The sequence below is a fragment of the Mesoplodon bidens genome (genome assembly GCF_964165515.1).
Source record: "Mesoplodon bidens genome assembly, chromosome: 11".
Taxonomy (NCBI): Eukaryota; Metazoa; Chordata; class Mammalia; order Artiodactyla; family Ziphiidae; genus Mesoplodon; species Mesoplodon bidens.
The window spans coordinates 26,392,788-26,405,527 of record NC_138167.1 but is presented as its reverse complement, the minus strand read 5'-3'; the positions used below and the strand labels follow the sequence as shown (position 1 = coordinate 26,405,527).

The window sequence follows — 12,740 nt, the reverse complement described above, 5'->3', positions numbered from 1 at the left end:
CACTGCTGTGGCCTCTCCCGTTGCGGAGCACAGGCTCCAGACGCGCAGGCTCAGTGGCCATGGCTCACAGGCCCAGCCGCTCCGTGGCATGTGGGATCTTCCCGGACCGGGGCACGAACCCGTGTCCCCTGCATCGGCAGGCGGACTCTCAACCACTGCGTCACCAGGGAAGCCCCTGATATGTCATTTCTTAATGTATTTACAGACATCAAAATCTTCAGTGTGGTTCCAGGTGATAATTAAAAATTAGGTCACAATGATATTTAAATGTCACATAATTAGTCTATCATCTCAAAACACAACTTAAAATCTTTAATTTTGTGTTAGACACCTTCATTCCAGTATTCTTTCTCGGTATACTAAAGAGCAAGGTAATCAAGGGAAGTTATATCATAAGTGAGTGACAGGGGCAACTCCCACTATTTATTGGCACTATTCTACGTTCTTCACGTGAATTATCTAACGTAACCCTCTTAATACTCCTGTGAAGCAGGTAGCGTTATCCCCTCATTTTATAGACGAGGAAGCTGTGTCCTAGTGAGGCTGGGTAACCTGCCCAAAGTCACACAGCTAGTAAGTGACTAAGCTAGGATTCAATGCAGGTCTGTGAAAACAAAGTTTGTACTCTGCTACCACCTTTTAACTAAGACAACTCCCCCTGGATCTGGGGAACAAGAAAAAGAGAAGGTAAGGGAACAAAACACAGATTTTGTGTTCTATTAAGATCATGCAATAATGCCACAAGTAAGGTCATGTGGTCTCAGGGAAGAGTTGTCATCAGGAAGAAATTTATCACCAGGTTCACATTACAAGGAAAAGTGAACACCCACTATGACATTCAGGCATTATTCCTTTCCCTGCTGCATAATATAGTGTCACAAGCATAAACAGTCTGGTACCTTAACATGATCCTTCAGGAAGCTTTGGGAGCAAAATCCAAGCCTAATTGTGACCAGCACCAATATTTTTCGAATCTATGTCCTCTATACTGTTTATCCAATTCGAAAGAGGAGAAGAGGGAAGTGGGAGCTTTTAATCTGAAGGTTTAAAGTACATCCTTTTAAGAGAGGGTGGGGAGGAGGGAGAAAGAGCCTGCACTGAGAAGGACAGTTTGGTTACTTGCACAAGATCAAACAGGAAGTGACAGCAAAGAGAGAAGAACTTTGCTCTTCTTACACCCAATTTAGTATACATTAGACTAAACTGCCCTTTGGGTTTAGCAGAAATTAAAGATCAGACACCAAGAAAATGTAATATATACTCACAATCAATAACTGAATTAAACTATCCCAAGCCTAGGCAGAATATCAAAGTAATAAGGTCACATAAATATTTCTGGTGATGATTCCCCAGAGTCAAAACTTTGTACACAGGAGTGAGTGCCTCACATGGCATGAGGCATGCAAACTTATCTCTGTGTATCCTGTAAGGGAGCACCTTAGTTTAAAATAGAACTGAGAGAGAGGGGCTGGGATCTTCAGCAGGTAAGCTGTGTTGAATTTTGGTTTATTAAGGGACATCTCAGGTCATGAATCTATTCATCTAGATTTACAAATGAGGAAACAGGATTTTTATTTTATGTTTTATTTAAAAAACACAGCTCACATTGTTTCAAGGCACTGTTCTATGTACTTTACAACTATTTAATGACCTATGCCTTGTAAAAATGTTATGAGGTAGGTAATATTACCTCCATTTTACAGATGAGGAAACTGAGATACAGAGATGTTTAAGTGACCTGCTCAAGGCCACATAGCTGGTAAGTAGCTGAGCTGGGATGCAAACACAGAGAGTCTGGCTCTTGAGCCTATCTTCCTGACCACCAGGTTATGGTGTATCACTCTCTGTTTTTTTTTTTTTTTTTATGCCACATACAACAACCACTGTGTTTTCAAGATCTGACCTTTCCTTTTCTCTCACACCCATACTGAATCTTTGTGTACCCTGTGACCTGCAGGCACCTGACTTTCCAGATTCTGACTGAGTTCTCCATTTCTGCTAACAACAGGTAATTCATCCTCTCAGCCATGCTCCAAACCTTGGCTTTATCTTTGAGCTCTCCTTTCCCCTTTATCCCATGATATCTTAAGTAATGGTCATTTATTTATCTTAATCCTCCTTCTTGACTGGTAGTTTCCTCTTTGAATTTACTGCAGTGACTTGAACACAGTATATGTGCCATATAGATTCACTGTATTTAATCTGAATACCCAGGTTTACTGACCTACTTAGCTATAAGGTCACAGGGTACACAAAGATTCAGTATGGGTGTGAGAGAAAAGGAAAGGTCATATCTTGAAAACACAGTGGTTGTTGTATGTGGCGTAAACAAAAACAAAAACAAACAAAAATGCCTTGGTCTCCAGGTTAACTTGTAGTTCCACATTCTAAATGATGACCATCCTCACAAGCTCACCAATACCCCCCTGTCTGCCACCCTCTCAACCCCAGTGGTTCTCATGACACTGCTCCCTCTTCTTCTTTCCCCTCTCAGACAAATCTCTATGTTCCCCTTTCGATTATGCTTGTGCTCTCTAGGGCTCAGTTCTTGGCCTTCTTCTGGTTCCTACACATTCTATTTTGGCAATATTAATCACATGCTTATGTACATCCTTTTACATCCCTACCCTCTTTCCTGAGCTCCAGATCCATATTTCATCTGCCTAATTAATATCTCCAAATGGATGTCTTGCAGGTGCCATAAACTGAGTAGCATAAAAGTAACCTAATCAGCACCTCTACTCCCTGCCCTCATTCCAAACACAATCACTTTCCTTCTTGTCTGTCATCTCAACCAAGGCCTGCAGAGTTATACTAAAGTGCCGTGTCTGAGATCACATAGCTGGGAAGTGATGGGGCTGGGATTGGAACTCATCTCTTAATTCTAAAGCTTTCATCCTTAACCAATAACCCATAATGTCTCCAGAATATTCCATTTTTGTTTTAGGTATCTTTACCTGGACATCCCACAAGTCCTTTAAATTCATTATGTCTAAATCCAATTAATTTTTTTGCCCCCCAAATATGTTGTTCTTTCTATTCTCTTGTAGTTCAGTAAATGGTACACCGTCTGCCACTTCATCCAAGCTAGGAGTTGAACATGACTCATTCTCTACATCCAGTCACGCAGTTCTCAGAAATCTCTCTCCCTTGTCCTAACCCTCTGCTTCGTCCAGGACCTCTTCCTTTCACACCTGGACTATGACGGTTGCTTACTAACCATGTTCCCTGCTCCATCTGTTTTTCCTTTCATCTGAGTCATTTTTCTAAAACCCACAGATGTATAATCATGTCACTTCCATGCTTTAATTAAATGCCTTTTAGGCCAGATAGTATTAGGCTTATGGAAAGTTTGAAATAACATGGGAAAATACCTATGTTTAATCCTACAAAACAGGATGCAGAATGACCATACATTATGCTACTGACATATATATTTTTTTAAATATCAGCTGAGAAAAACAAGCTGGAATGTTAGATATGAAAGCATTTTTCTCTGGGTGGTGGAACTATGAGTGATTTTATATTCGCTACGCTTTGCTGCATTTTATTGATTTTCTATGAGGATTATTAATTTTTATTCAGACTTTTAAACATCCCTTTTTAAAAAGTCTCCATTGTTTTCAGGGGAAAAAATACAGCTTAGGCACACAAACCCATTGCAATTTATCCTAAGCTTACATTTTCTTTTTAAGCGTATCCTTCTACTCCCACACTCATTTCACTAGCCCTTCTGGCCTCTATTATGAGGCCAGAAAACCCCTAAACATGGCAGCTACCCTCTTGTTTCTACTTCTCACACCTGCTCTCAGCCTAGATGCACTCCTCTTCCCTACCTCCCTGTTCCTGCCTATTCTGGACCACCAGCACCTCCCACTCCTCCTTCAGGCCCAATTCTGCTGCTTCTCAGCAGCCTGCCCCTCACCAGCATTCCTCCAGGCACAGCTGTTTTCTCATCTGTGTTTCCCAAGCCCTTTTTGCACCATATCATGCTGATTTACTTATGTCTTTCTCCCCTCAGCAGACTGAGGCTTTGTGGAAAGGGCTTGCCTTGTTCATTTCTGTTTCCAGCACCAAGGAGAGTGAGCCTGCATACTGAATTTTTAAAGTGAACAGTAGGTGGTTTTATTCAGGTGCAGGCTCTCTGAAGCACACTTTTTCTCATTTCTTTCTTATATCTTTCCAACACACTAAACGGAGTCACCACAACATAAAGAAGTTTCTGAGTTCCCCATCAGTTCTAAGTGAAAAATGAAAAGCTACCCTCAAGGCATTTATGAACTGTCCACATGGTTAGTGAGGAAACTTTTCCATTATTCTACACATCATTTTAAAATGCCTACGACTTTAGTTGGAGCTTTCATTACAATACTAGCAACAATGAAAGATCGATTAGTAAAGCTGGATAATTTCTTCGCTTATGTTGCCTTTCACTTTCTTGGAATTAAAGCTGATTTGGCAAAAGGAGAAACAGAGGTGTAATTTAATATTTGCCTTCAAATCTAACAAGACCTCAACAGTTGTCCCCTTATCTTTCAAGAAGTGAACCAAAAGAAATGTTAAGCTTTATGGGGGGGGGGTATAAATTGGGAGACTGGGATTGACATATACACACTACTATATATAAAATAGATAACTAATAAGAACCTACCGTACAGCACAGGGAACTCTACTCAATACTCTGTAATGATCTATATGGGAACAGAATCTGAAAAAGAGTGGATATATGTATAACTGATTCACTTTGCTGTACAGCAGAAACTAACACAACATTGTAAATCAACTATACTCCAACAAAAATTAATTTAAAAAATAAAAAATAAAGCTTTATAAAAAAAGGACTTGTAGCCCATCTTAAGAAATGGATAAGTAAGCATTATGTTTTACCTCTCAGAAAACTTTGATATCTCATATTATACCCTATAAAATTAATCAACAATTTTAAGAAATACAATTAAACTTAGTGAGGAGAAATTGAAGGAAAAAGAGGAAAAGCGAGTTAACTTGTATTACACCACTGGTTTTCTGTTTGCAATTTACTTTTTTTTTAAATCAAGCCTCACTTTCTTTTTTTAAATTAATTAATTAATTAATTAATATATATGTTTTTTTATTTTTGGCTGCGTTGGATCTTCGTTGCTGTGCATGGGCTTTCTCTAGTTGTGGCGAGCGGGGGCTACTCTTCGGTGCGGTGCGCAGGCTTCTCACCACAGTGGCTTCTCTTGTGGCAGAGAACGGGCTCTAGGCATGCGGGCTTCAGTAGTTGTGGCATGTGGGCTCAGTAGTTGTGGCCCACGGGCTCTAGAGCGCAGGCTCAGTAGTTGTGCACAGGCTTAGTTGCTCTGCGGCATGTGGGATCATCCTGGACCAGGGCTCGAACCCCTGTCCTTTGCATTGGCAGGCAGATTCTTAACCACTGCACCACCAGGGAAGTCCTGAAACTTACTTCTGAATGTGCTTTTCCGTCATTTTTCCCCCTAGGAGATAATTATCTTTCTTAACTTTTGAGTATGTTCAAAAGTTATAAACCCTCAAGGCTTATATAAAAATATAATAAGTAAAATAGCAATTAAAAAACCAGAAATAAGCAGGAAATAAACATTTACGTTTTTAAAAAATATATGTTTCTATAAGTCTCTACATTATGGACACCACCTTCATCTATCTGCCAACTTCACTACATAATTTCTTTCATTTTTGGTGAAAGGAAAGATTAACTTTTTAAAAATCTGCTTCCTTTACATTCTTGATAAAATTGCTATTACTATAGTTTTAATACATTGCTACTTTGAGCTTATGTTGGCAATAACAGAGATTCGTTATTTATATAAACGTTAGTCTTAAAAAGTTCATATCTACACACTGATATTTGGCTTGCTGTATGAAATACAGAGGAAGGAAATACTCTGAATAAATCTCAGAAAAAACTACCAATCAACCCATGGAAATATAACCTGGATATTAAAAGACTCGTGAAAACTGTGAAGAGAAATTTTCATTTCCACGGCACAAATTGATGAATGCAGCATTCAACATAGTGCATTTCTACTAAAGCTCACCCACTGAAGCCTACAAATCTGAGGAAAAAATAACTATTTTTAATGAAATTCATTCTAACCCATTTACCTGAGTCTCCTAATATACTTTAAGCTATTTATGATAACCCAAATTCATCATGCCAAACAAGAATTATAATACTGTTGTACTGATGCCCTGATGCCCTCAAGTACCATTCCTGAGCGCGCACATGCATACACACTACGATAGTCATTGACCCCTACCTTTCCTGTAACTTGTGGGTTTTAGTATGTTTCCTTACAATATTGTATAGATGTTATGGAAAAAACCTAACGTACTTTTTGGCTCACCCAATAACATCTTCCTTTTAGTAGATTTCAATCTGTAATCTGCTGTAATACATGATTAACCTTAATTTAAAGATACTATTAACACATTGTGGTTGAAAGGTAAAGGTATCATAAGGTGCTAACATTTTTCTTTGATTCTGAGATTTTAAAGAATTATCTCCTTACTTTGAGGTGTCTGGCTATATTTAGATCACTGGTGCAAAAAGTTTAAACACTGGAAGAGTGTTGCTTTGCTAAAGTATAGTTGAGTCAACAGTTTCAATGAGGTAGGTATTATCTTTTACATGGTAAAAATAACAGTATTCCATATTCACCACTGTAAGTGATTCTTGATCAAAATACATCAGATAATCAGTGAAAGAGTTACACAAGCTGAGACTATTTTCAAGTCTGTACTCAATTATTAATAATGATTGTTCAAGATATATTTTAATATGTATCTACTTTCCTGAACTATCTTTGCAATTCTATTGTACCCCCACTTTCCATCCCCCAATCCCTCATTCTTCCACTCCTGGTGTGCAATTCAGGAAATGTCCATTAAATTTAATTCTGGTTTAAATGAAAGCTAATAAGACTATTCTGATGTAAATCTCTATATCGAGTTATATAAAGACTGAGGTAACTATTTTTCAGTTGTCTGCATAGTGAAACTCTAATACTCCATGATGTCTTAGAAGTTCAACACATTAGATGGCTTAAGAAGCAGCTGACAATCTGGAGGGCTATGCTAACAAAGGAATATACCTACATACAACAGCACAGAATTATTACATTATTATCACTAAGGAGAGACTTAAGATCAGACTCAGTTTATATTCTTCAACTAAAGAATTTTAGAACCCTTTAATTAGAGAATTTAATTGATTTGTTCAAGGTCATAATGTTGGTTAGTGGATGAACAAGAAGTAGCATTAAGATTTCCTGGTCCAATTGTTTAGTCTACTATGTACTACTAACTTAAAAATTTTTTTAAGTTTATTTTTTATTTTTAATTGTGGTAAAATACACTTAACATAAAACTTATCACCTTAACACTGCTAACATTTATGTTTGCATTTTGGAACAAGGAAAGGCAATGTAACAAGCACTAATGCTTGCTACTCTAAAGCAGCAAAAGAGAACACATTGTCACCATGAAGAAATTACATTCTAATACTCCTTTTTGGATGGGAGACTCATGTGGTATTTGGATCAACAGCTCTGCAGAGAAAATTTCCTTTTTCTTCCCACATATAGCATGTGCCAACCACTGCTTAAATGCCCATTAGGAGAAAGACCAGATGTATTATTATTCCATGTCTCACTAATTTAATAGGAAGCCCTATTAAGTCTCTCCCAAACCAAAGAAGACTCATCTATGAAAATGTATACATAATAATATATGACAGGGGAAAAGAAGTAGTACCCAGCAACCACAGGCATCATCACCAGTTAAAATATTTCCCTTAATAAAAACAGCTCTTGGGCTTCCCTAGTGGCGCAGTGGTTGAGAGTCCGCCTGCCGATGCAGGGGACACAGGTTAGTGCCCCGGTCCAGGAAGATCCCACATGCCGCGGAGCGGCTGGGCCCGTGAGCCATGGCCGCTGAGCCTGCGCGTCCGGAGCCTGTGCTCCGCAACGGGAGAGGCCACAATAGTGAGAGGCCCGCATACCGCAAAAAAAAAAAACAAATAACAGCTCTTACTGTTTTACAGATACTTGCTGGTGGCATCATCCCAACTGTAAAAGGACAGATGTGAGTCTTGAGTTCCTTGGTTCTAAACTTCCTTTCCATTCACCGTGATTTAAACACAGAGACACTAAAATCTACTACTATATCGAGATGTAAAGAGATTCACTTTGCAAAGTCCTGTTTCTTTAATGTTTCAGATATTTTTACCAAGTATGATTCACTTTCTCCTACTCACTTCCTTATTTAAACTTTCTCTGCTTGAGTCAGCATTTAAAATTAATTCACTAACTGGAAGAAAATAAACTACTGGCTCTTTGCCTATTTGTGATTTTTTTCAGGATCACTGTAAATTGAACTATAAGATAGACTTCACTTTAAAGTTCTGAACACATCAGTCAATCATCTTTTACTCTAATATTTTAGTATCAGTCCTTTTGAATTTCTGGCTATGTTAGTGCCACTTAAGATACAGCATCATAAAAAAATTCTAAATAGATTTAGGACTTGGATTTATCCTTTACAAATTTTCCTATAATTGTCCAATTTTCAATTATCAGCTCTCCTATAAAGATTGTTATTTATAATATATAAGAGAGACTAAACAATGGAAACTTTTTTCTTGTCTTCAGAATTATAAACAACTCCCCACTCCAGGGAATGCTATGATAATGCTTATATACCATCTTTGATCCAAGAAATTCCAAGTGCTTTGTAAAAGCCATATTTATTGATCTTTCCAAAGCACTATATTGACATGAAAAGAATACAAATGCAGTGGTCTTGTTACTGAAATTGTATAAAAGTTTCTGCTATAGCACAGGTAGATTATGAACATATTTCACCAGCAAATCAGCCCTTTGTTAGCTCAGAAATGCCATTCAGGTGGTTCATCAAACTGCTGCTCTGATTAGAAAGGAAATTAACTTCTAGTTTGCCACAGTCTCACCTCTCTCTAGTCTATTCCTCATGGCCGCTGCATTCATTGACATTTCCTGCAATTAGGCATTTACACTTGTGACTTCTTGCATCAGGACACAATACCAGCCTGAGAGTCAGGACACAATACTGGCCTGAGAGTCAGGGTACAAGGGGTCTGAGTTTTTACTGTGAGCCTGGAAAATCACTTAAGCTTCCTGGGACTGTTTATTCTTCTATAAATGAACTACTGAACCAAGATGATACTCAGGATTATATAATTTCCTGTTACTTAGACCATAAATATTAGGGATGCAGCCTTAACGTTTGGGCAACAAATAACATTTTCTTCCGATGTAAGTAAAAACAGTATGTTTGTGGTTTTCCTATATCAAAGTCTTCACACTGTTCTGAATCTTGAAATCATAATAGAGAGATCAACAGAAATTACATAGAAGAAAAAGTGGAATATCTCCTCAGAGTAGGGGAAACATGCATCATCAGCTAGAGCTTGAAAACTATTCAACCAGTGGCGTGGGTGATCTGACTTATTCATCACATAAGTGCTATAAAATAGTTTTCAAACCATAGTGGAATAGTCAGTCAGTGCTTGAGACTTCCCTGGTGGTCCAGTAGGTAAGACTCTGTGCTCCCAGTGCAGGGGGCCTGGGTTCAATCCCTGGTCGGGGAACTAGATCCCACATGCTCGCCACAACTAAGAGTTCACATGCCGCAACTAAGTCCGCATGCCGCAACTAAAGATTGTGTATGCCGCAACTAAACATACTGCAACGAAGATCCCGCGTGCCGCAACTAAGACCCGGTACAGCCTAAATAAATAAATAAATATTAAAAAAAAAAGTCAGTGCTTCTTCCTACTTATGCTTTACCTTCACCTCTTGGTGCTGGTCCAGCTGTTCCAGTTCTAGGGGGCTTTCTCCATCTTCCCTCTCTTGTACCTTGGCTTCTGTGTCTGCTCTTCCTTCTTCCAGGGGGAGCACTGGGCCGACATGTAAAGTCCTGCAGCTACTGTCAGAAGCATTTTCATCACAGTCATCTGTTGGGGGGGATGCAGGGTCTGTGGCTGTTTCCTGTCTTTCTCCATTCACTAAGTTTGTATCGGGCAAGGGTTCAGAAGTTTGAATAGGAGTATCTGGGCTAAGAGTGGCCGCTTTATCCTCCTCACATTCCATCTGGTTTTGTGCTGCTACCATACCGTTAGCCACACAAGTCTGTGCACCCTGAGATTGACCTGTATCATTTCCCTGCTTCTGTGGTGAGTGTTGGGAGAGGAGTTTTTGCTGAGGTGTGGTTGTCAATCCATGCCTTCCTGGGGTTCTAGGCGCATTTAGGTTCACAGCAGAATCTTTTTTCAAATCACTGTAATTTGATAATGAGCTAAAAGATAAAATACAAAGGAAGTATGAAAATGTTGGCACGGACAAGTTCTAGAATAAAAACAAATTTATTCTAGCTGTTTAGGGATATTTAGTGAAGACATTTATTTTCCCTCTGATGGTTTTAGAAACATAGGTAAGAATATTCCAGAGTAATTCTCAGTCTTTTAGGATGTTAAACATTTAAATAAAGATGATAAGCCTGAGCTTTACCTATAGGGTTGAAAACATTTCCTTGGGCTGTTTATTAATATAGCTAGTTAGTAAAGACTTAGATGTGTGAAATATTTAATAAGGCCATCTTATCCCAAGATTTTTACTTTCTTAACATTTTAAAAACAAGTATAGTTAGCCCTCAATTTATGAATAGGTTAGAAACAAAGGTTATTTTTCTTTGGAAAGCAGAACACATTTCTCAAAAATTTTATTGCACATGTTTCCATAATCTCCTAACTTGTCTCTCTACTTCCACACAGATCCCCTCCAATCGAGTCTTCCCAAGTTGGCCACAAAGATCAAACTCTCAGGAGGGTTTTCCCAAACACTTGAAGGTAAATCTGGCATCTTGATCATGGCCTATAAGACTCTATATACTATGGCCCCCACTAGCCCTGGCCTCATTAAATGCTATTCTCTCCTCACTCACTGTGCTCTTGTCATACTAGTCACCTGCTGTTCCCATCCCCAATAAGCAAATGTGCATATCTAAGGGTATTTGTAGCTGCCATTCTCTCTGTCCAGGGCAATCTTCCCCAAGTCAATGGTGTGGTTTACTCCTTCCCATCATTCAGGTTTTTGCTCAGATGTCACCTCAAAGAGGCTTAATCCTAATAGTACATTGGAATTTAACTGCCAATATATAACAATGTTCCTATGGAAATATTTATATAGTACTTTAATCTAGGATTCCAGTAAGGACAAACACAAAACTCTGGACTTCAGCCTTGAAGAGATTCTTATGACCTAATGAGGAGAAAAAATTAAAACAGACTAATGCTCGGTGACGGTACAAAATGTGCTCATCTTGTTCTCTGCTTTATCCCCACCTCTAAGCACAGCACTTGACATGTGACCATGCTCGATAAATAGTTGAGGAGCAATGAATAACTCATTGTGATAGTGACCATGACAGTAATTCAATAATAGCAGCTAACATTTATTAACTGCCAGAAACTACATTAAGCCCTTTACATTGATTATCTTGTTCCATACTCATAATAATTCCAAAATAGGGACCCCACAAATAGAGAAATTGAGGCTTAGAAACTTATATAATGGGGCCAAAGTAACGTGGCTAACAAATAATAAAGCCCGTGTTCAAACCATGCAGTCTGACTCTAAATCCTGTAGTCTTAACCCCACATTATAATAAAACACTAGAACAGGAAGGATGGAGTGAGAAACAGGTGAGCAGGCCACACACACAATGTGGGAAGAAAGTCCAGGGCTGGCATCTTCCTCAGCACAAGCAGAGGTTATGGGGTGAGGGCTCATGAGGGATGTGGGGAAAGGGCACAGCAGAAAGGTCCACGGACAATGCTGAGATGTGTGTTACTGTCTCCCTTCACTGTACTCCTCCCAGATACTGCTGATCTGGACTGGAGAACAGAACAGGGAATAACGACTGACAGTAAGAAAGCAATAAGAGAAGAAAAAAGACGCAGTAAAGTTTATCACCACAGGAAGGAAAGGAAAAATCTGGTAGGGGGAAATGTCATATAAAAGTTGGAGGATGGGCTTCCCTGGTGGCGCAGTGGTTGAGAGTCCGCCTGCTGATGCAGGGGACACGGGTTCGTGCCCCGGTCCAGGAAGATCCCACATGCCGCAGAGCGGCTGGGCCCGTGAGCCATGGCCACTGAGCCTGCGCATCCGGAGCCTGTGCTCCGCAACGGGAGAGGCCACAGCAGTAAGAGGCCCGCGTACCGGAGGAAAAAAAAAAAAAAAAAAAGTTGGAGGTTGTCATAAGTAAATGTGACACACTCCACCGTTGATATCTGCCTTCTAGGAGTGTATACCTTAGGCCTAATTTCTCCAAAAGCCCTTGAAGATTTGAATCGAACTGTCCTCCTTTTCCTGAACACATCAGTGTCCAGCAACACAGTGGAAAGATCCTTAGCAGATCCTCTGAACCAAACTTTGGACTTACTTAGGATTTTTGGAAAGGACCACTTTGGATGACAAGTAAGAATTTCCTGTAATAAGTGACATCCAGGGGATATGTGTGTGTGTGGAGGGGTGTAGGATAAGGTGGGGAGGGAAGGTTTAGTAAAAGCAGTGGTTCAACCAATAAGTAGCAGATTCCTGTAGATGACAAACCATGGGGAGAAACAGTTGGCCTTGCAGTGTCCTTGGGAAAAAACAATGTTCAGTTTTGTGAGAAAATGT

At 39.4% G+C, this 12,740-nt stretch overlaps 1 protein-coding gene across 3 annotated transcripts in view; it reads right to left on the bottom strand.

Moving 5' to 3' along the window:
* Nucleotides 1–12,740, bottom strand: part of FGD4 (FYVE, RhoGEF and PH domain containing 4) — a 208,799-nt gene that overhangs the window by 53,488 nt on the left and 142,571 nt on the right. For all 3 annotated transcript variants that reach the window (XM_081248999.1, XM_081248998.1, XM_081249000.1), the window contains exon 4: nucleotides 9,849–10,356. In XM_081248999.1, the coding sequence (XP_081105125.1) occupies nucleotides 9,849–10,356 (508 nt within the window). The remainder of the gene's footprint in view (nucleotides 1–9,848; nucleotides 10,357–12,740) is intronic.